At 42.9% G+C, this 24349-nt stretch overlaps 2 protein-coding genes across 4 annotated transcripts in view; both read left to right on the top strand.

The window, feature by feature from the left end:
* Positions 1 to 1523: 1523 nt before the first annotated feature.
* On the top strand, positions 1524 to 18481 carry ATP6V0E1 (ATPase H+ transporting V0 subunit e1). 2 transcript variants are annotated; one of them, XM_077327042.1, is made up of 4 exons: positions 1524 to 1728; positions 6074 to 6121; positions 16268 to 16378; positions 18113 to 18481. In XM_077327042.1, exons 1-3 carry the CDS (start codon positions 1541 to 1543, stop codon positions 16359 to 16361), a joined length of 330 nt encoding a protein of 109 aa, XP_077183157.1. In that variant the 5' UTR covers positions 1524 to 1540; the 3' UTR covers positions 16362 to 16378; positions 18113 to 18481. The 2 variants fall into 2 exon arrangements, with proteins under 2 accessions (XP_077183157.1, XP_077183156.1); XM_077327041.1 differs by having other exon boundaries at positions 16268 to 16382.
* A 2971-nt stretch (positions 18482 to 21452) lies between these two features.
* CREBRF (CREB3 regulatory factor) overlaps positions 21453 to 24349 on the top strand; it is a 37114-nt gene continuing 34217 nt past the window's right edge. The window contains exon 1 of one of the 2 annotated variants that reach the window (XM_077327039.1): positions 21453 to 21615. The gene's annotated coding sequence lies outside the window, so the exon portion shown is untranslated. Of the gene's footprint in view, positions 21616 to 21995; positions 22017 to 24349 lie in introns of those variants that run through there. The other variant, XM_077327040.1, reaches the window with a different exon arrangement.

The raw sequence follows: 24349 nt of genomic DNA, 5'->3' as shown, positions 1-24349 counted from the left end.
AATTAATAAGCTTTCATCTGCATATGTACTTCTTCAGATACAATGACGTAAGGCTTTCTCACTCACTACATATAAGTGGGGGGTTAATTGCCAGGAATCTTAATTAAAGTCAAGATGCATAAGTATCTTGAGTTATAGGTATAGCTAAAATTGAATTAAAGCAGTTGGTAAGATTTCTGAATAGCAAATTAGCATACATATTAAAGGGGATTTAATAAAAAGTTGTGAGAAATAAGTTTGAGACCAGTAGCACCTTTAAAACGAAGTTTAATTCTGGTTACAAGTGAGAACTGAGTGACTTAGCATGTATAGTGAGACTTTAAAAAATCCGGTGTATCCTGGGGATTCCATTGTCACAAGTGTTGTAATAATTTATGATTCAGCAGTCTCCAGTCTGTTACTTTGAGTTCTCCCACTGAGTGCCCTGGGAGGTCAAAATGGTCTCTCAGATTAGTGATTTTGGATGTGAGATTAGTGTCCATTTATCCTTTTACCGTTTGCCCTCTGTGGGGAACTGAAGGGCATTGTTGGTGCTTAATGGCATATACAGTATTTGAAAATGAGTGAATGAATGTGCCTGAGATGGTGTAATTAATGTTAGGTCCAGTGAATATGTTTTCTGGGTGTAAAGGACAGTGAAGTTGTCATCTGGGTTTATTGCAAGCACTGGTACCATGGCCACATTTAAATTATTATTGTGGGTGAAGAGTTTAAGATTGCCTGCACAGGCAAAGCTAAAAGAGAACAGTCATTACCCAGTAGAGATTGTAAATGGTACAATTTCTATTTTATGGTATTATTGTTATATTACGGCTGTTATTGTTACCTGTTACCATGTGTTAATTGTATCCTTCCCTGTTTCCTGTAAACCGCCCTGAGTCCTCGGGGAGGGCGGTATATAAATATAATAAATTAAAAAATAAATACATTGTTTTGGTCTAATAAATTAAATTTTGTTGGACTTTAAAGGTGCCACTGAGCTCTAATTTTGTCCTGTTGCTTCAGCCTAACATGGCTACCCAACCGGAACCTGTCTTCATGGAGGGGAGCTCCATAGTTAAGACGAAAAAAGCCTGAATATTGATGTTAGGAGGAAACATAAGGCAGAGGCCATGTCGTCTGTGCTTTGCTGGTTGTCTGAACTGGTTGGCTACTATTTGCAATGGGCTGATGAACTAACTGGTTTACGAATCTTCTATTTACCAGCAGCCCAAAGAGTAGGCTCCATTCTTACGAGTGGAATTCGGGGTGGACCTTGACCTCATCCCCACCACCAAAGCTCCCCTCATGAGAGAGGCTCCCAATAGGGGAGGAAGGGGAGCTGCTTGGAAATGTACTATCTATTTGCACAGGCGCACAACAAAACCCTGTAATTCAGTCAGCCGCTAAGTCTCCGTCGCAGCTTTAATAAACAGCGCGCGCGCGCACCCGTTCCCGAGCCTAGCTCCGCCTCGACTTGATTCACCGTCGAAGGGGATTGGAGGAAGGCTCCCCACTGCGCCTGCCCATCCTTTTGCGGCAGAGACGCTGATTGGGTACGATGCCGAGGAGGCAGAGCTTGCAGGGCGGACTAGCAATCGGCCATTGTCGCGGCCGGAGCGGGCGTAGTAAGAAGGAGGCGGCTATGGCGTACCACGGCCTTGCGGTGCCCATCACCGTCATGACCGTTTTCTGGGGGGTGGTCGGCGTGGTCCTGCCCTTCTTCGTGCCCAAAGGGCCTAACCGAGGGTAAGTGATGGCGGCGGGGAAGGAAGCGTCGCGTCTCCGCTGGGAAGGGCGGCGAGGGCGCCTCTCCGCGTCTCGGCGGTCCTGCTGTCTTTGCTGCCTTGGCTCTCAGTCGCTCGCGCTTGGGGACGACCCGAAATGGGGTTCCGACTGCTGCCACCTTTCGCGGTCTAGCTGCGAGCCTTCCTCGTTTGACTCCGTTTTAATGATAGTTCCTCGTTCCCCTTTCTTATGGCAACGCTAGATTTCTCTCCCCCCCCCCTCCACGGTTTAACTTCTATGTCTTACTTACTGCCCTGCGTGCGAAATTTTAATACGAAGCCACTCTCTGGTCTGGGTTAATGTCCCCTTTATAGTGTTACCCACGTTGTGACATCCTCTGTTCACTCTGGTGTAATTCGCATGACTGCTAGTAGTGTCTGTTCTTACTTTCCTTTTCTAACTGTCCAGAACCTTCTTTCATTGCAGAACAGTAGAAGTCACTTAAATATAACTTAAAATGAGTGGTTTGAATATTATTTCTTTCCTTTGTGTAAGATCCTGTAGCTTGGAGTTCCAATAGGGATACTTTTCCTGGGATCGACATGTATCATGTGCATTATGGATCAGCTGTAATATGCACTGCGTACTTGTTACATGAACTCTGTTTCAAATGGGTATCTGTTGGATCGAGTATTGGATGGACTCTTCCCCCCCTTCCTTCCTTAAGGTATTTTAGACACTTTTGTGGTCTTTGCTTGGCGAAATCAAGTGGAAGGTAGCCACATCAGAGTCTTGTGATAACTTCTCTTTCCTGACTGCTCAGTCTGTAACGTTTTCCTTCTAATCAGGGGAGTATTAGTTGGATAACTCAGCATGGAATCATCTGACAACTGTGTTCTCCATTGTACCTTACTAGTATCGTTTGTGATTTTGTGTAAAAATGTCCCCACCTAGATCACTCTGTGATCTAGGATAATCACTCTGTGATCTAGGATAATGTCTCCTTTATAGTGTCATGTTCACTAGGACATCCTTTTGATCTTGGCACTAAACATTCAGATGACACCTAATGGAGTCTATTCTGACCTTCCTGTTATAACTATACAGAACTTATTTCATTGTAGAATGATAGATTTGGGAGGGACCTCCAGGGCTATCTATTCCAACCCCTGCACAATGCAGGAACTCACAACTACCTGTCCATTCACAGTGACTCCAATTTCATGCCCAAGTGATCCTTCCACCAAAAATCTCCAGAATTCAGCCTGGCTTAGAGGAAATTCACCTACCATCCCACAATGGTGATTAGCAATTTCCTGGGTATGCAAGGAAGATCCACAAGAGACAAAACCTGGCACAATCCTTCCTGTCCACCCATTTAAAAAAGCAGCATTTCTGTCACATGACTAGCCTCTGCTTAAAACCTTCTGAAGAAAGAGAGCCCAACATTTCCTGAGAATGCCCGTGCCACTGAGAAACCACTTTTACTACCCGGAACTTCTGGAAATTTAGCCGGAAATGCTTTTGAATTAATTTCAACCTATTGATTCTGTTCTTGTCCCTCTGGGGCAACAGAAAACAACTCTGCTCTATTTTCTATATCAGGGGTAATCTACCTGTTGTCCTCCAGATGTCCATGGACTACAATTCCCACGAGCCCCTGCCTATTTGTTGGCAGGGGCTCATGGGAATTGTAGTCCATGGACATCTGGAGAACCACAGGTTGACTACCCATGTTCTATATGACAGCCCTTCAAGTATTTGAAGTTTGTTATCATATTACCTCTTAGTCGTCTTCTCTTCAGGCTAAACAGACCAAGCTCCCTCAACCTTTCCTCATATGACTTGGTCCCCAGACCCCTCACCATCTTTGTAGCCCTCTACATCTTCAGTTGTGGTACCCAAAACTGAACACAGTACTCTAAGTGAGATCTTATCAGAGCAGAATAAATTGGTAACATCACTTACATAATTTTTAGTAGAAGTATGAGTGGTTTAAATATTGTCTCCTTTATATAAGATCCAGTAGCCTTATTCAGCAATGTTTTGTATATTTCCTACATAACTAATATTACCTTCAAAACTATGATCTTGATTTATTTGTCTTGAATCTTTCAGACTCTAGGAAACTTGACAACTGCACATTTAAACTGTGTCAGAATTCTTATAAATTAGTATTTGATGCCCCATATTTAAGTGGCATTAGAGTAAGAGATACTAACTTTAAAACTAAGACAAACACCATTTATATTTCAAATACAGGGCTTGACTTGTAGCAGTAACCTTTAAATTAACTTCCAGAACTGGAGATTATTACAAAGAGAATCTTAAGTATAAAATTAACTATGTGACCCACACTTCTGAAACCACTTTTCCACTCAGTGTTGTTAGCTTCATTAAATAACTGGGCTTCTTCACATACTTTATAGCTGGAAATTATTACTCACTTAACTATTACTTCATTCCCCTCCCCTTTGAGTTTACGGTTCAAGACTACAACCTTGTGAAGCTATACTGAGTGCAACCCCAGCTCAGTAGTTCAAAAACTTATATAGATATGCCAGCGTAGATTGCCTTTCTGAGGAGATCCAGAACGATTTCTCTGACTGATGAAAACCTTTCCCCTTGCAGTTCCCTATTCAGACATCACATAGACAGTTTTTACATGGAGGCCTAAAACGCGCGTCACCTCCTGCTTGTAAACGCGGGATGGTAAACCTTGTGTTTGCAGTCCTCCTCGCAGGAGACCCCTCCTGCATTTTCCCTCTGCTCCATCACAGCTTTTTGCCTCCGGACAAGGCTGTAAGGGAAAACAAGCCAAATTTCTTCCCCCTCTCCTTGGCTTGTCAATCACAGCATAGCAATTGTCTCATGGACTGAAACTTTCTTCCCCCCTGAGCCCTGAATATTTTTAAAGGCACTTCCACATTGCTATGTGGTAATGCCACAACACAGATGCATTTTTAATAAAAATCAACGCTTCTGCATTGCTATGGAGAACAATACAGCATCCCCCCTTTTTTGGGGGGGATTTGTGTTCTTTTGGACTTTATTTATGTCTGCATGGATTTCTTTAACATGATTTTGCTCAACATGGTAACTGGAGCCCAAAGAGTCATTTTGTGTTAACAGTTCGCTTAAAAACAAAATGCACACAAGTTTGAATGAGCAGGAGAAAGCTGCTTGATCACCCCCCCCCTTCCCCATTCATTCCCCAGCTCCAAAAAATGCAAATGGGTCTATGTTTTGCCTCCCTGATTTTTCAGAGGCTGCACATAGGAAACTGGAGCCCATTTGTGTAAATGGTAGGCTTAAAAACAAAGTGCACACTTGGCTGAATGATAGGGAGAAAGCTGCTCAATCACCCAAATTTTTCCCTTTCATTCCCATGGCTCCAAAAAACACAAACAGGTCTGTGTTTGCCTGCCTGATCCCAAAAAGACCATGGACTTTCCCTCATCCCAAGGCAAATCTGGGCAAAACTTGAGCCAGCCCCTGGACAGTCTCAGGATGCAGGTGACATGTGGACGAGGGCTCTAAAACCCTCCAGCAACCAGAGGCTATCCAGGGATAGATTCCTCATGCGGAAATGGCTATAGGCTCAGTGGGCTGTGAGGGAAGGCAAATAAGTGTGTGATTACAGGCTGTACACTGCTGCTTTCTCATTGAAATTACCCCAGATGAATGAACTGTTGTTTGTAAGGCTTTGCCCTGATCTGGATGGAAACCACCACCATTTGTGCAGCTTGTGTTATTCCCCCTCCCCCCGTCTTACAGATAGTAAGAGACGTATTAGTGCAATAGCTTTTGAGTTCTGTATGCTAACTAATGAGAAAGGAAATCATAATAAACTGACTTGACTGTTGTTCTAGCTCTGGATAGTTCATCAAGCATGCCTAATTTATGTTTCAAGCCTGTTCTTACAGCTCATAGATGGTGGTGCAACTATTTCCCCCCCTCCCAGGAAAGAAAAGGTACTTTCAGTCAAGTACCAAATGCACCAGATCATGGGATATATGATCTAGGAGAAGTTACAATTATTGCTTAAGAAACTGTAATTACAGTATTGTAGTGCCCGAGAAACTGTGCTGTGAACCAGGACATCCCCTGTTTTAAACACCAATGCCAGCTGTTTTTCAGCCTCAGACTTGGAGATAATACTACTCACCAACCTTACACATTGGTTGTTAGGGTTACTGAAAATATATTTGAGCATGCTGAAGGCCTAAGTAAATGATGTTAAAACATTTATCCTCAATTTGTCCCTGATGAAGGTTAAGAAATAATGTTTTCTTCTGCTGTCCAATGATAGTATGTAAATGTTTCTTCAGTTTTGTCACCACTTTCTCCTTGCTTTCTCCTATAGTGTTATCAACACAATGCTGGTGACCTGTTCTGTTTGCTGCTACCTCTTGTAAGTATCAACATTTATCCTTTCATTTGAATCATGGCCAGATTTGTGATGATACAAGACTACAGTGGTTTGGGCATACTCTTGGGAAAAATCCTTGGTAGTTAGTCCTAATATCATAATCAATAGGAATAACATAAATGCACACCTTTAAGGATTCTGAACCTGTACTGTCTTCTGATACTCTTGCTTCTAATGGTTTGGGTTGTATCCTGCAGCCCATCAGCAGAAAGTGCTGATTAGTTGTGGGTCTTTCCAGTTTCCTCCTCACCCAAAAGTCCTTTCTGAACTAGGATAGCTCATTCTTGGAGTGGTAGTCACATGGGTCAAGAGGCTGCACTATATATGGGTGGAGGGCAAAACTGCTCCCTCTTGCCTCTTCCATGAGTAGAGCTCTGTTAACAAGATTGAAATTAGGGAATAATTTCATCCCTTCTCAATCCCCACTGCAAATCTCTGGATCTGCATGGTTTCCAGTGGTTCTTGCAGCCCTGGGAAGCTACTTTCCTAGGGTCAGAAAGGACTGCTTGGGGAAAGGAAAGCTGGACAGATCTGCAATCCTTGTGCTACATCCAGTCATTGCTCCCCACATTGCTTCAAGTTTTTCTATTAAAGGTTTCTTCAGAAACCTTCATGTGTTTGCAGTAATTGACCTCTGTCCATCATAATGCAGTAATTAACCTCCGTGCATCTTTTTGATATTTTGTGGTGTTAACTACTTTGTAACTGAGGCATGTATTCCTAACTGGCTGTGTTGTCTAATTTTCAAAATTCCTAGAATAGATTCCTCTTTTTTTTTCCTTGGGAAATGTGTTGCAGTCATTTCAGGTTCCTGTACTCCTCCTTCAGAATTTAATCTTTCAATAAATTGCATTTGCTTATAGATCATGATTATATGGCATATAACAATTCTAAAAATACAGCAAGACTTCTGGCCCAGTTTTACCAGTTTAAGGCTTCTATAGGTCATTAAAGGAACTTGCTCAATCAGATTGAACTTTATCTCATAATTGCAAGCTACAAAACTGAAATTGTGTTGCCTATAAATATCTAAATTTCAACATGAGTCCATCGGTGAATACTTAATTCTGGAGACTGGGGCCATGGACAGACAAACCAGATCTTTGTAAAAACCTAGGAAAAGAATCAGGTTTATTAAAACCTCTGAAATCTTCAGAAAAAATATTGGGGGAAAATCCTCTGACCAGATAGAAGCAGCATATGTAGGATTAAGAAATGATTGCTCTCATTGGTCCCTCAATGCGGCAAGGGGGATTGTTGGGAAAGTGACGTGCTGTCCCCCTCAACTATTTGTGAATACCCATAGTGAAATTGGGCCTCCAGCAGCTGGCATCATACAACTGGGGAAGAGTTTTCACTGCCATGGGGAGGAGAGTCTATGGGGACTTGGAGGCAAGGAGAAGATATAGTGGGGGTAGGGGAAACAGGATCCCCTCCTCAAATGTCCTGGTGGATTCTCTGCTTGTATTGCCAATTTTCCTTCATTGTTGCCTATATAAACTTTAGCTTGAATCATAGTTCATAGTTTATGGTTAACATGTTCAAACAGGATCTGGTTTGCCATAGTCTGGATTAGCGCAGGGTAGGGCAGGGGCCTTTCTGTTTTGGTTTTGTGTTGGGGCAACCAAGTTTTATGCAAGGACATCTTGCTTGTTTATGGTTCAACACACTCAGTCCAGAATGTGACCTGGGTGACTTTTAAAAGATGCTAAACTAGGATGGCCTTGTTGCTTTTATTTAAAGCACAAATTTATGATGTCAAAAGCAATTGTTCTGAAACTTTAAGATTCTTGAATATTTTTGTTTTGCTGTTCAGTAGTGAGATGAGAGTCCTTTGTCCTCCCAAATGCCTTACATTAAAAGTCCTGATAAACAGGCATCAAATGATCTGTCTACAGGGCTGAGGGGACATATGCTGCTAAGGAGGGAGTTGCAGTGACATGAGGACAAGAAGGAGTACTGAGGTGTGCAAACCATGGTTAGGGAAAGCTTCTCAACATATATAGCTAAAGGATGATTTTTCATAGTGACTATAAAGCCATAGTGTGCACTAGCTGCAGTGGAGGAAAGGATATCTGTGACAGCCCAGCTATGCATCCAGCTGAACAGAGCGGAGTGTATAATGAGTGAGGCTTTGTGTTGAAAGAGCAATTGATTTGAAAGAGCAAATCAATTCTTTCAGTTTAGAGTGACAAGACTGTGGGTTGGGTCCAGGCTGGCATTATCATTTTGGTCCTGGCCCCCACCTGGTGGAACGAGCTGCCTGAAGAGATCAGAGCCCTGCCCAAACTTCCACAGTTCCGCAGGGTCTGCAAAAGGGAACTCCTCCCCTAGCTATTCGCTTGAGGCCGACCGACTGAGAACATCTGCTGGCCCCCCCCTCAGATGCCCTTCCATGACTGAACAAATTTGATCTCCCTAGTGTTGTTGTTATTTATGTTTTGTTATAAATTGTTACTTGGTTGTTGTGACGTTGTATTGAAATTTGTATGTTATAGATTATTATAATGTTCCATGTAAAATTACATAATGTTGCATGTAAATCGCCCAGAGCTGTAAAGAATGGGTGGTATAAAAATCCGAATGAATGAATGAATGAATGAATGAATGACCTTATTCAGTCGCCACTCTGATCTATATCCATCAGTGTCTTGACAGCACAGGAATTTCTATATCTAAACAGTTCCATCTGTAACTAAAGGCTATTGCCCTAAATGTTTTAATTTGATCAATAGTCAGTTCGTTGAAGCAGCAACAATAGCGTGGCACGTCTTTTGGTGCACTGGGGTTACAAGTCAAAGCTCTAGAGTTCCACAATAATGGTCTCCCCTACTCTTCAGAATTATATCCTTCTTTACTTGACTCAGCCATATATTTCATAGGAAGAACTACAGTTGGGTCCGTGTTAGGAAAATCTAATTTGTTTGGTTGGATTAGATTACCCTGGAGGTCCTTCCCAACTCTATGATTCCTGTACAGAGTCCATATGATAGTCATCTGCTAAGTATTTTAGCCTATTTAGTCTGTTCAAATGAGTAAATGCTAATCCTTATTGTAAGACACGTTTAGAATAAAGTCATAAATTGTATGATTTCACTTACATCAGTGGTCCCCAACCTTTTTATCACGGGGACCACTCAATGCCTTTTACTGAGGTGGGGGGGGTAGTTTGCTCCTCTACTCTCAACCACTGCCCTAACACTCTCTGATCTCTATGGTAATGTTTAAACATCCCTTCAAAATAAGATACAGACACGCCACAACAATGAACATAAGGAACATTTTATTTTCACTCATGAAAATATTCACTATTTTAACTCATGACAATGACAAATCAATGGGAACCCTGAGCTTGTTTCTCTGCAACAAGATAGTCCCATCTGGGAGTGATGGGAAACAATGACACCCAAAGTGTGTCGTAAAGGGCCGGGGGGGGGGGGGGAGAAGGCGTCCTTCAGGGCCCACCTCCAATTAGTCGAAGGACCACATGTGGTCCACAGCCCATGGGGATTGCTAACTTACATGGATTACATGATTGTGTTTAATATACCTTTCATCTTGATCTAAATCAAGTATCTCCTGTAAATTGGAAATATGGTGTCCAAACAGCAATCAAATATTGTGTCCAAACATTGTTGAGAACCCTGAAAATAGTGTGAATATAAGTTTTGTATTCTGAATATGGTTTCATTCAGAGGTAGCTAAACTGTGGCTCTCCATAGACTACAATTGTCCTCCACGGACATCTGGAGAGCTACAGTATAGCCACCCCTGTTTTAGTTGGTAGTGCTGCTGTTATAGCCAGTTACAGCCACACTACAAATTGGGTTTGAGGGTGAAACTTTTTTCTCAGCGGTTGCCGGGGGGGGGGGGGATCACAAGTTTATGGTTGTCTCCTCATTGATCTTGGTTTTCAGGGACTCAGCCTAACAAGGAAGTAAACAAGTCAGAATGTGGGTTCTGACCACTAATAGTATCACATACTTTCTTTACTAATATTCCAATGAGAGAACTATTATCAATTTCAGTACCTACAGTTCTCAACCGCCACCGCCCCGCAACCCCTACAGCAGGGGCGGGGCGGCGGCAGTGTGTGCTCACGTGGTACATGCGCAGAAACTGTGGTGCACATGCACACACGTGGCAACGCGCATGTACAAACACCGCCGTCACTCTCACTGTAGCAGTGTGGAACGGTGGCAGAGGTGGCCAGAGCGGTGGTAGCATGGTGCTGGCCTGCTCCGTACCACCTCAGAGCTTACGGAGGCAGTTCCGAGGAGGCCAACATCACAGGAGAGGTGGCGGCAGCAGCTGGAGCAGCAGCATGGCACTGGCATCCTCCGCGCCGCCTAAGTGAGCTCCGAGACAGCGCGGAGGAGGCCAGTGCCATGGCACTGCAGCAAACCCCCCCCCTCCCTAGGAAAGGCCAAATGACCCCTTGGGTGTCGCGACCCCTGGGTTGAGAACTGCTGGTCTAGGAGCACATTTGCCAGGAGTTCTTTACAGATACATAAATCTGTTATTCTCCTGGTTATTTGTGGCTTGCGGGAAGGCAGTATACAGATTTGTTTGTTTGTTCAGAAAGCTAAATAGTCTGTCATTCAAAAAGTCATTGAGTCAGAATTTGAAAGGATCAGTTGAAATGCCTGGACATCTTAGGAGTTTCTGTGTGTTGAATGCAGGAGCTAGAAGAATGGTGTGAATAATACTAGCAGATGCCATGATGAATCTGCAGGAAGAGAAATTGCATGAAACTGTCCTGTGCTCATGAGCCAAGGCACCCATTAACAGTTTAGGGGTGCATGTGTTCTTCAATAACAAGGCTAGGGGAGGAGGTAGTTCTAATTTGTGCTGGGAGGAGCATTACTTTAAAGCAGTGATAATCAGAGGCAGCTCCCTTTGTGTAGTGGCACCTCGTTTTGGGCAGCCACGTTGGTTCATGCTTGCCACTGCTGGCGGCCACATGGAGCGGCAGGGTGGCAGAGAAGCATGAGAAGTGAGCAGGCAGTCAGGGAGGGTCGGTCATGTAGGGACAAGATTTGAGTACGGACACTGTCCAGGGGACGGACACGCTCCACCCCCCGGGCAGTTTCCAAAATATATAGAGGAATCATAGATAAGGATATGACTTGCCTGTGACAATGATGTTAAGATTGTGCTGAGTAAGGAAATACAACGGGGAATTTCACCATTGAATGCTAGCCCATAAAACAAAATTTCCATTGGTAGGATACAACAATCCTACATATTCGGAGGTGCTCTGTTAATTTGAAAGAACCTAACAGAATGCACTTTCGTGTTCGGGTTGTACCCAGAGCACACAGTAGTCATGCAGCTCCTTTGATCAATGAGAATTGTGAATGTGGTTATCCATAGTCTGCAAAGTGTACACCACTGGCTTAATGTGTCTGAGTACTGAAGGAACAGTGCTCTTGAACAATAAAGTTTTCATCATATTAACAGTGAGACTTCACTGGAGGGCGTGTATGATCATATTCTTATAGCAAGTATCCCTAATAATTCGTTAAGCTCTTGGTGGGAGGGCTTTGTCCGTGATGAGGAAGGGGCCTGATTGGCGACAAGTAGAGTGCCCCTAGGTCCTGTGTTGTTCAACATATTTATAAATGATTGGATGAGGGATTAGAGGGGGGGGGTACTTATTTAATTTTCAGATGATACTAAACTGGAAGGGGTAGCAAATACAACAGAAGACAGAATCAGGATACAGGATGATTTTGATAGTCTCAAGAATTGGCCTAAACTGAATTAAATGAAATTCAATAGGGACAAATGTAAAGTTCTGCATTTAGCTAGGAAAAACCATTTACACTAATATAGGATGGGGAAAACTTGTCTTGGCAGTAGCACGTGCAAAAAGGATCTAGGAGTCTTAGAAGACCATACATTGAACATGAGTCAGCAATGTGACTCAGTGGCTAAAAAGGCAAATGTGATTTTGGGCTGTATCAAATGGAATATCATGTCTAGATCACAGGAAGTGATTGTATCATTTTACTCTGCTCTGGTTCACCCTCACTTGGAGTACTGTATTCAGTTTTGGGCACCCCAGTTGAAGAGGGATGTAGACAAATTGGAGCGTGTCCAAATTAGGGCAACAAAGATGGTGAGGGGTTTGGAGACGAAAACAAATGAGGAAAGGTCGGGGGAGCTTGGTCTGTTTAGCCTGGAGGGGAGACAACTGAGAGGGGATGAACCAGAACCAATGGGATGAAATTAATACTAAAGAAATTCCATCTAAACATCCGGAAGAAGTTCCTGACAGAGTGGTTTCTCAGTGGAACAGGCTTCCCCTGGAGGTGGTGGGTTCTCTGTTTTTGGAAATTTTTAAACAGAGGCTGGATAGCCATCTGATGGAGAGGCTTATTCTTTTAAGGTTCAAAAGCCAAGAAAATGGTTCTCAAATTAAACTATAGCTGAATGTAAAAAAGCAGCAAAAGCTGCAGGTAAAACAGAAGAAGCAAGAAAATTAAATGCAGATTTTCTAAGGGCAGCAAGAATTACTGGAATCTGAAATGTAAGCAGTTAGAAGAAAATTCCAAAAAGGGACTGTCCAGGTACTCCCAAACTCGTTCCTCCCCCACAGGTCCTGGCAGGGAATCACTCATGGCCTCCCTCCAAATCCTGGAGCTGGCAGAAACATGAGGGGCAAAGAGCCAAGCAAAGAGAGCAAGTGCAGCTTGATCCTAGAGGCTACAGAAAGGCTGGAGGTAGGAGTCATCCTGGAGGAGGAAGACAGTAGCAGTTTAGAGCAGGGGTAGTCAACCTGTGGTCCTCCAGATGTTTATGGACTACAATTCCCATGAGCCCCTGCCAGCAAACGCTGGCAGGGGCTCATGGGGATTGTAGTCCATAAACATCTGGAGGACCACAGGTTGACTACCCCTGGTTTAGAGGGATTATCTGACAGCTCCACTGGGAACGTGAATAAACGGCCAGAGGTCAACGCTCCTTTGCTTTCTGTACCTCGACTGGCAACACGAATAAAGCTGTGTGATCTCAGGGGCACCACAGGCAACTTCAAGTCTAGTCTCATCTGTGCCTCAATCAGTGGAGAGCCCTGGGGACCCAGGAGTAGAGCTAACACATCACACAGACACACAAGAAATGTTTTCCCACAAGTAAAGAGGTTCCAAATGCCATTTGCTGCTTGCAAAAGCATTATCAAAGTTAAACAAGAGAAGGAAATGACAAACAGAGCATCAGGAACAGATGGCGAGAATAAACAGATGAATTGTACGCATGCAGAACAGAAGTTCACTCCCTTCAAACTGAAAAAAGAAATAGAACTTGAACCAGCCATTCTGGAGAAGGAAGTTGAACGAGCCTTAAGTCAATTGCCAAACAACAAGGCCCCAGGCAATACCTGTGGAATTGCTGAGATGTGTACTAATCAAAACCATTATAGCTTCGTTCCAGAAAATCTGAGAAACTAATAGCTGGCCAGAGGAGTGGAAATGATCTGTTCATCCCACTAACAAAAAAGGGTGATTCAAAAAACTCTCCCAGTTACCATACAGTAGCCTTCATTTCTCATGCTAGCAAGTACCTGCTCAAAATTATACAACAATGCATAGCAACAACCATTGAAAGAGAATTACCAGATGTTCAAGCTGGCTTTTGACGGTGGGGGGGGTGGCACTCATGATCACATTGCAAAGCGCTGGATTTTTGGAAAAGTCATGGGAATATCAGTAGGAAATCTACATCTGCTTTATTGACTACAAGAAAGGTTTTGACCAAGAAGCCATTTGTATGTATACTGTTTGGTAACTGACTGGTTCAAAATAGAGAGAGGTTGTATTCTTTTCGCTTTCCTGTTTAACTGGTATGCTGAGATCTTTATGAGAGATTAAATTCCATGAATCAAACACTAGAATTAAGATTGGAGAAAGGAATATAAATAATCTTTAGTATGCTGATGCCACTACTTAGTTGTCAGAAACTAAGGAAAGGGCTAGAACAGCTCATTACAAAGGTCAATGAAGTAAGTAAGAAATCTGGTCTTTTCTTAAATACAAAAAAGACAAAAATAATGACCACTGCAAAAAAAACAGACATGTTACAATAAACAATTGATAGTGAAGAGATCGAATACGTTCAAGAATTCATTTTCTTGGATCACAAATTGATGTGAGTGGCAATTGCAGTATGGAAAAAAATGTCAAATTGCTCTGGATTGCTCAGCAATGATGAGCTTGAACTGAACATGTAAAAGCAAGGACATAAGCCTGAGTAAAAATGTAAATTAGTTAGATCTATCACATTTCCAATAGCCACTTATTGAAAGTTATAGAAAGTTAGATGATGAAAAAATCGGACAAGAGAAGAATTGATTCATTTGAACTCTGGTGTTGGAGAAGGCTTCTGTGGGTTCCATGGACAGCAAGCCACAAACAAAGAAATACTACAGCACATAAAGTCTGATATATCATTGGTAGGCAAAATCACAAAATTCAAGTGCACGTTGGCCATATCACATGATCAATGGAGAAAGCAATTATGCTAGGATTGGGCAGTGGAAAAAGGAAACCAGGCCGATAAAGAACATGGTGGTTAAACATGATCAAAATAAACACCAGCTAGAACATTGCTGAGGGAGGTGGTGTGGAATCAGGCATTGTGGCAACAGCTGTCCCATGGCATCACCAAGAATTGGACACGTTGAATGGTTCACAAAAGCAGCAGTAAACATTTCCATTGAAATTGCTATTGGGATGATGCTACACGTCATTTGGGCTCAAAACATGAGTTTAAATAAGTACTGTTGAAAAAGCTCTTTTTATATTTAGAAATCTAGAAGCTATTACTTTTGTTCTTGCTTTTATATTAGCTGATGTCTCTTATGAAAAATTAAAGAGCAATATAAAATTTGACCAATAAAATCTAAAGAAGACTAATCCCATATATCCTGTCTGTGGCTGCTGTAGCTGGCTATTTAGCTGACCTGCGGTTCATTTTCTGCTCCAAGCATCCTGGTTTGTGTGGAATTTTCCATGACTGCCTAAGCACTCTGCATTTGTAGCAGCTCCCATTACAAAGCCACTTTGCTCTTTCTCCTTCCAAAGCATTCTAGAAATAGCAGTTAGATATGCTTATGTCTCTACAAAATGTTTTGTATAGTGAGCCTTTAGCGCAGCTGTAGCTCTACACATTTAAAGGGATCCTTAAGATTCTTCTTGTATTTATTTGTTAACAAACCAAATGAATAAGTGTTTCCTTTATCTGTTCCCCAGACGTGCACACATACATACACTGCACAGAGTATCTGGTTCTAGCTGTAAGCTTTTGCTAAGTTAATGTATACTGAATTGAGAGGCATGTAGATGTGGCTTGTGAGATGGATATTGCTAGTAGCTTTACATTTTGATGAAGCTATGATACAGTGTTAGAACTTCTGCTTTGCATGTGGAAGGTCCCAGGTCTGCTGCCTGGTACTTCCAATTAAAATGATCAGGTGAGAGACTACCTGAGACTGTAGGGAGCCAGTATTAGACACTGACCTTGTAGATCATTGGTCTGACTCAGTTTATTGTGTATACAGGCTAGGTGATTTTTTTTTTATACTAGAGCATCTCAAAGATACATAGTCATGTCATTTAAACCTTTTGTGTATGAACTGAAAAATGACAGTGTATGAGATTGATAACTGACAGGATTTTCTTTGGTACTAAAGTATGAAACCAGATTCTAAAATCTGTATGTTCATACTTACACAAAACAAGACATCATAAGCTGAAGACAGCAGAAACTAAAACTAAAGCAAGAGTTATGGTTGTAGCGACTACAAAATTATGTGTTGGTGTTGTTATGATGCCTTTTTGAAGAGTTATGTCCCAGACCATAACAAAATTCTAAATGGAGGATCCACTGTTAAACTGAAACATGACAATAATCTGAAATGAAATGGAACAGTTTCTAGATCCATTCCAGACTGATATCCAGACAGACCTGAGCACCTCTACTAATTGTGGGAATTTAATTTTTGAAAGCATTTTGTTTGAACAGTAAGCTTTATTCAGTTGTAATCATTCTGCCTTTCTCCCCACAATATCTTCTAGTATCCTAGCTGTGAATCTATTCCCTGAACAGTGTGTTTTTGTCTTGTAGCTGGCTGATTGCAATCCTGGCTCAGCTCAACCCTCTGTTTGGACCACAGCTAACCAGTGAAGTGATCTGGTATCTTAACCATCACTGGCATTGACGATATCCACTTCTACAGTGGGTAAATATTCTTTACTTCTGAGGACTTTTTAATCACACATAATGTATTGGCATTTTGAGTTCAAGATGTCTGATTCATAAGAGGAAGCCAAGTCTTTTTGTTGTTGCAAAATATTGCAAAAATAAAACCTGTGCTGACCTTTCTGCAAACATGCTTTGATGGGCTTGGTAATCCTTCCAGAGTTGATGACTGCAATTGTTCAGCACTGATGTAAGTGCTCCACTAATTTTAGGGGTATTCAAAGAATTTGGAAAGTTGTGATCACTGGCTGAGAAAAAATGAGAACATGAGTGCAAGATAATGGAGATAAGGACCAATGGCCAGTGGTGGATTTAGCACTGATTGCCAGTAAACTTATAGCCTTTCAGTTAGCATTTTTCAAAACCGAATACTTTAATCCTGATTATATAAACGTATTTAATAAATAAATAATAAAATAAATAATAATCTGCTTATGATACAGATTTTTCAGGGGCTTGTAAGAGTCTGTAATCTTAACACTAACCTCTCCTTATAATTCATCCATAGTTTTTTCAAGCTATACTAATAGCATGGTCCCTTTTTTCTAGGGGGTTAATGAAGAACTCTAAACTTCAAATTAGTACTGGAAAAATGATGTGTGGACTGAGATAATTTAAGTATAGGGCTTACCACAAATGCAAAAACCGGCAGCCTTTTGTCTAGAAAAGTAGTTGTCTGCTTGCTTGAAGTGAGTTGCAGTTATCTCTAAACAAGAAGATGGCAGCAGTGACTATATACTGCACTGTCATACTCTTTCATGAAGTAACCATGTCTCCTAAATTAAAACTACGGTTTATACTACCTGTGTCTCTTAGTAGACAAGCTGGGTGTGCAAAGAAATGCAATTAATAAGCATACATACTATTTCAACTCTAGCAGTTTCTGGACATTTCTGAATGAGAAGCATGTTGCAAATAAGACATGTCAGGGACATTTCAATATGTTGGGCTCAAAATTGAGATGCATAAATTTAAACAATAACTAAATTCAAACAATAACAGCAGATCCTGGAGTCATTAAGTTGATTTCTGTATTGATGATCAGTAATTCAAAACTCCTCTGCCTGCCTCATGTTATAAGTCTGATTTCCCCTTAACTATGACTTCCCTGTCTTTTTCAAAAAATGCATCTCCTTTATACAATGACTTATATGGTTTAATTGCCTGTTGTTAAGGTCCGTTATTTCCAAGGTGTAGGTGCATTTTAAGAAAGGAAGGCCAAAGTAGTTCTGCATGTTAAAGAGTGAGGCTTCAAGGGCAACAAAGCAATGTCCCTGGCTGAATTTCTTGCAGTGCTTCCTGTCAAATAGCAACCTTGACTTGGAAGTGGAAGGACTGACATGTCTTTGACAGACCAGGAGACTAGAGCTTGGAGAGGCCATATCTTAGCATTCTTAATTGAAAAATGACACTCTGGTACTAGGTATTCATTTCCACTTTCCACTCTTCTAATTTTGCTGTAAAAATGCCAGTGGTCTCTGGTTGACTGTTTTGTATTGATTTCTAATGGCATTATCACCATCTGACCAGGGTGTATGGAGGAGTGTTGAAAGTCAGCATCATATCTAAATCGATTGGATCTACTGGGCTTGTTAATATAAGAGTTGTGTTGTCCTGCATGTACTCCCATCCCCACCTATCTAACTAGAAGTGATAGCTAAATAGTTGAATTTCCTCTTTAAGAAGACTAAACTACTTTTTGCTTTACAGGCTCTGAATCTGTAATACTGCAATGATCCAGTGGTGCCTTTAAATGTACATCGAATCATCCAAGACTACCTTAATGCCTTATTACCTGATGTGTTACCAAAAACAGAAAATGTTTAAAACATTCCCTGTTCTTGCACTGCTGGAAGTGCCTGTCAAATACCATGTGCCTCTTCAGTATACTTTTATACATTGTTGTGAAATGCCCTGTCTTTCCTTTCCTGCACAAGGGCAGCTAGAATGGGGCATTGTCTCACTCCAGATGTTGTTTGCCTTCCAATCTTGAGATTTTCTGCTGTATTCTAAAAATATACATGGATGCTTCTGGGAGATTGTATCTCAAGTCTGGAATAAAAAATTTTTCCCTTACTATCAACTGGCTTTCTTTAATCTTTTCTAAATAGTCCTCTTATCCTAAATAGCTATTTCTTGAAAAGGACTGGTGTTTGTAGAATAATGCAGGCTTATCCACTGGAGAGGTGCAATGAAATCTTGAAGTTACATTCCTAGTAGGGAGGGACAGGTATATGATGGTCAGATACTGAATCCAGATCTCAGTTCTTACCATTTGTCAGGATGTCAAGAAAAAAAAAAACGATTTACAGGTTTTTCCTTTGACAACCTAAGCACCTTTAACTTTTACAGGGGTAGGTCAACAGTTGGCTTGGAGGGAAACTTTGAGCCTACACCCAAACTTTTGGTTGGCTCAGGGAAGAGACTGTCAGGTTGCAGGGAAACTCATAAATGTGTTAGCACGGGTTGCACCTCTGTATCCAGTTGCTGATTCAAAGGACAGGGCCTAGTTACGGAGTGCCACAATGTTATGACTTGAACCCATTCCCAGGAAAGGGAATGTAGAGATTATAAATAAATATTAGATAGCAATTTAACTTTTGTTCCCCTCACCAAACATTCTGCCTTATGTCTACTCATCCACAGATTGTTCCCAAATAGCTGTGCTTTCTAGGATGTATCTTTAGTTAATGAGCTTATCTTACATTGGGGGATGTGGATTTCTAGAGACTGTTTGAAAAAGAATCTTAGCTATATATTTTTTCTAATTCTGCTGATCTTCATTAACTAGACAAACACTAAGGGAAGGGGATAGGAAGAAGCCTATGTAGCTGTGAATTTCATGCATTGTGCAGAGGGTTAGACTAGATGACCCTGGAGGTCCCTTCCAACTCTATGATTCTAAGCCCATGCATCTTTTTCATGTGAAGAACACATGCACACACAGATTTGTGGCTTGCAAAGGAGACCAAAAGATCAAAACAAATCATTTTGCTGGTGGCAGCTTGTACTGATGGAAGTTCCAAACCTTAGGAGGAAGCAGGTCCTATTTCTCCAGAAAACTGGCAAGGAAAAGTTTTAAACCATGAATCTCTTGGATTCTCAGCCAACTTGCAAAGTCAAACCCTGAAAGGCAAGGTAGAGTGGGGGCAGCTGGGTGATGCTGACTATCAAGTAGGTTTGACAGCTATAATTCATTATTCTAATTCACAGAATATTTCTGTTACCTTTTAGCTGTCCCTTTGAACTTTTATTTGTTTGTTTATTTATTATATATTTATATACCACCCTCCCCAGAAGCTCAGGGTGGTTTACATAAAATATAGAAAACAATACAAGAAGCAATCCATAACATATAGCTAACCATAACATTAATACTATTAACACTGATAATTGTAACAATGGTAACAGTCCAAACAGGTCCAGGAGCAGAATGCATTGATGGATTTCTGGGTGGGAGGGAGCAGGGGCCCTGCAGATGATGGTTACACTTGGTCTCAACCAAATGCCTGGCAGAAGAGCTTCTTTTTGCAGGCCATGCAGAACTGTTTTAGCTCTGTCAGGGCCCTGATCTCTGGGAGCTCATTCCACCAGGTGGGGGCAATTCTTATACTGTTATGATATCTAACATCTCTTCAATTTGTTCTATTTTATTGAGAGCTGCTGGCTAGTAACTTTTTAATATGGAAAACTGCACTTTCAAAAAAGTGTATAGAGCTGTCCTATCAGTAGTAAAGTAATGATTCTCTAGATTACAAAATAAGTGAATACATTACATTGCTATCTCAGTCTATGGATGTAATTGAGTTTACTTAAATGGTTGAACTACTGTGCTTCAGGAGCCACTTCTCAGCCTTGGTGTTCCTCTGATTTATTACTCTTGTATCCAAACTAGAACTTTCATGAAATAATGCATATGACTGAGTACATTATGCTAGTCAATTGTTCCTAAGATATATAGACAATGAAAGAATAAGGTTACAAAAGGCTATTCCTGATGTAATGTTGGAAGCTTACAGCTTGACTCTTAAAAGCAATCATATAAGTGCCTCTGTGCAGAAATAGGGTACTTGTTCATTTTTTCATGGCATGCATTGATGGGGTGAACAAATCAAGGTGACCCAGAAGTTTGGTTCAGAATGATGGATTGTTGAAGGCTCATTCATGTATACAAGTCACCAAGCAATACCTGTGCATACATGCCACCATGTTCCCTTATCCATCTCTAGCCTCCCCTGAGACAGTTGCACTTTGAAACAAAGCACATGTACGATGGTGTAAACTTGAAGAGTGTGGGCAGTAGTTCTGCTAACGGCCACCCATCTGTAATCTCAATTTGCTCTACAATGATACTGAGTTTCAGTTATCACCCAAGATTTGCTTATTCTCTTCATAAAGAACACACCTAAAGGTCTAAACAGAAAAACATTAGTAGTTTATAGGAGTTACCAACCAGTTACAACCCAGGCTTTTAATCTTTAGGTTGCAAAATCTAGACACCTGTCTATATCCCCAACTGCCACTTTCCAGTAGGACAGTACTTGGAAGTGCAGAAACTGCACTGTGGTACAAGGCATTGGCATGACCTCTAGGTGGTACATTAGAAATTAAGCAACAGGACAACAGTATTCAGCATCTTCATGTTTTAAGAGCAGCCAGCTCTTCTGTACAGTTGCCCTGAAATGCCCCACTTCAACGTGCCAGAATTCTAGCCGTGATTGGGGCAGGCAGGGAAACGAGTTCCCGCCCTGCCTCCTTACCCCTGCCTTCCATCCCTCTCCTGCCCTCCTCCCCCATCATTGAATTCCCGCCGCCGTCCCCGTCAGCTGGGAAGAGAACATTCTCTTCCTTCTCTCCTCCCCCGCCCTTCTCACTTGAAGAAGTCACGTGAGAGGGGAGACCATGTTCGGGGGCCACCGATTGGCTCGCCTTCCCCCGGCGTCTGATTGGCCGCGTCGGCTTCCTCGTTCTCTGCCTGCTCTTGGCTTGGCTCTTTCTCCTCCCCCGCCCCTTCTTTTTAAAGAGAGAGCAAGAGCGAGCGAGCGCCCACGTGATGGGGGCGAGTCACGCGATTTCCGGGAACCCGTCAGGAAGGGACATAAACAAAACAAACCCCAGAGCGGCATGGAGGGGCCGGGTCCTGGCTGTAGCCTCGGTAGAAGCGGGCCCCCCAACTGAGATAACCCCCTCCCCATACCGGGTTGGGGCGTTAGGTAAGAGGCTGAGGGGCGGGGCAAGAGCCGCGAAGCCCCCAGAGGGGGGCTAGCACTCGAGGGGAGTCTTCAGCGTGGCAGCGAGGGGGTCAAGAAGTCCCACCGTCCCTGAAGCGCTTCGTGCTGTGAAGTTGCTGGCTGGGGACGGTGGAGGCTGCAGCCCTTGCTAAGGAGCTGGCGGGTGCCCAACTGTGCGGCCGGGTAGGGAGGATCGCCTTGCCTTGCCTCCTCTCCGTGGGGGCACCGTCGAGGGTGGCCGTTCCTGCAGCCGTCTCGTGAGAGGAGGAGTGGTGTTAAAAATAAAGACGCGAGAGCTGCTGGTTCTTCTGCAGCGCGGATTGCTGAGGAAGGGGGGCGTGGAGGCAGCTGCTGCAGGGGACTGTTGATAAAAGGATGTGGAGGTAGATGTAGCTCTGTAAGGCGGGATTGTGTAGTTGTTTTGGTGTTGCTTTTTAAATACTTGCTGTAAAACGTGTGGTCGGTGTTCTGAAACAGGGCTGGTTTCTCTTAGTCTTTTGCCCCGGCAGGGGAAAGGATATGGAAGAAAGGGGCGTGTGTCTGTCTGCCTGCTGGATATGCTTTCCCTTTGCCTGGGACTGCAGAGGAGCATGGGAGAGGAGGAGATCTTGGAGATGTTGAGTTGTAGCGTTTTTCTAAACAAGGTGTAGGAAGCAGCCTCAGCAAATTGTGCACACCTTTGCGTAAACTGAGAGAGATTCATTATCGGTGCCTTGCTCCTGTCCGTCTGCGTCTAATGCCTTAGTTTAACCTTCTGTTTCAGAAGTTGGGGTTTGTAGAAAGGCGGGCGATAAAAAAGAAGGGTTTATTTGCATTCAGCGTTCTTTGTACACCGTCCTTGCAGGCTTTCCTATTTTGTTAGCATCCTCGTTTGGGTAGAGGAGAATTTTCTCCATGAAGCATAGGTAATGGGATCTTTTGATATGCCGTTCTTTCTGCTCAAAAGCTTCCTCATCAGGATGCTGTGGGTGAATGTTCCCCAGCTCTGTTTGTGGTAAAACGAATCGTTAGTGATGCAACGCTACTGAATAGCCGGAAGATGCCAAGAGGGGCAAACTCCTGAAGATCTGTCTCTGCATTCGATTATTTTGCGGCCGAAGGCTCCCATTGCTTTCATTTTGTTGCACGCTTCGGGAAACATCTGGTGGGGTTGGCTGGGTCCGTACACTCCTATGTCAAGCGGCAGGAAGGAAGCGAAAAACGAAAGTTAAGTGGCATGAGGACCCAGCAGGAAGGGAAGAAAATCCATGAGCCTGTTCAGTCGAGTCCTATGATCTACTCAGGGTGTGGTGTGAGAGTAATCGTTAGATTCCTTGCATTGGCTGCTTCAAGGCGGCATTAGGCTGATTACTAAGGGAGGCGGGATCCCAGTCTCTCCCCCGTTTTGGGGGGATACCCGGGGGTTCCGTCATTGCCTTCATCTATCCACTCTTATTTCGCACTCTTCTTCCCCCGCCGCCCGCATAACAGGGCACAAATGTCGAAAGGCTCTGTCTAAACAAGCGCCGGAGGCTTCGCTTTCCCGGCGCTTCTCTACGCCCTTGGCGAGGGGGATGGGCGTGGGCCGAACAACCCGGCTGAGTTCGGAACCTCCCGAAAGTGATTTGTTTACATGTCGCCTCAACTTAGCTTCGGAGGAGGGCGCGGAGCAGCAAGACAGGCAGCAAAAGCGTTCAGTGGGAGAGGACGTAAGCGTTGGGAATGCCAATGCGAGAAGGAAAGGGGCGGGACTGAAAGGGGCAGCAAGTTTAGCTGTGCTTCAGTGCTGTTGTGGAGCAGCCATGTTGGATGGGAGGTGTGTTAGTGGGTCAGGCTAGTGGGAAGCGGGAGTGGTACGTACGGCCCACGCCTCGGGGAGGTCGAAGGGATACTGATATTGTAGGTGAAGGGGAGGGAATATGAAGGCGCAGGGTTCTTCCTCTGTGAAGGATGGAGGCATTGGAAACATCTGCTGTCTGTTTTCTTCGGCCCCGTGATATTTTTGTGGCAGTGCAACAAAATAACGACAAACACATGCCAAAGTACGGAAGGACAGACACGTGAATGCTGTGTTGTCCGATTTGTATTAAGTCAGTTCCTGCTTTCAGCATTTCTTCTCTGGGTTTACAGAGAGTATATACCATATCTAGCCTCTGTAGTTCAAACAGTTTTCCTGCATGTGAAAGTCCTTGGGCTTTGTGCCAACTGCAATCATCAATTCCTCATAATTGAGACATGAGCAAAGTGTCTTTCTCCAAAAGATCGATTCTGTCAAAGTAGTTGTAGACCCTGTTCTTCTGCTTTGTGCTTTCTTCCCTGTGCTTGGGGAGTGGCAAGGCTGCCATAGTTTGGCAGAGTTTTTATGATGACCTAATCTGCTAAGAAAAAGAGCAGCTCCTAAAGGAAAAAAATAACTATAGGCAGCTAATGGAAATGGGGGTTTCTTCTGCTGGTGTTAGTGTCTCTAAGGAGTTTCTAGAAGTATTTGGTTGTGCCTTGAGTGCTAGTTTCATAATTGGAGATGCTCTTCCTCCTTGACTTTACACAAGGGTTTTTCTGCTCAGCCTGTTCAGGCAAAAAGGAGACCCCTATCTCTAGGGAAACCCCTATCTTTTGGGGTGAGGGGGCTTTTCGAGCCAAAGTTATTTTTCAGTTCTCAGGGGTTTATATTTTTATGACCATGTTTTCTAATTGTTGCTACTACATAACACGTTGATTTCTTTTCTAAATTTGACAA

The sequence above is a fragment of the Paroedura picta genome, chromosome 3, assembly GCF_049243985.1.
Source record: "Paroedura picta isolate Pp20150507F chromosome 3, Ppicta_v3.0, whole genome shotgun sequence".
Taxonomy (NCBI): domain Eukaryota; kingdom Metazoa; phylum Chordata; class Lepidosauria; order Squamata; family Gekkonidae; genus Paroedura; species Paroedura picta.
This window is presented reverse-complemented; position numbering and strand designations above follow the sequence as displayed.

What these genes read in the sequence shown, in the direction of transcription:
- ATP6V0E1 (XM_077327042.1), top strand. Translation starts at nt 1,541, where the DNA reads ATGCCGAGGAGGCAGAGCTTGCAGGGCGGACTAGCAATCGGCCATTGT. An exon ending in CCCAAAGGGCCTAACCGAGG is followed by an intron (nt 1,729 to 6,073) that starts GTAAGTGATGGC and finishes TTTCTCCTATAG; the next exon opens with TGTTATCAACACAATGCTGG. An exon ending in TCTGTTTGCTGCTACCTCTT is followed by an intron (nt 6,122 to 16,267) that starts GTAAGTATCAAC and finishes TTTGTCTTGTAG; the next exon opens with CTGGCTGATTGCAATCCTGG.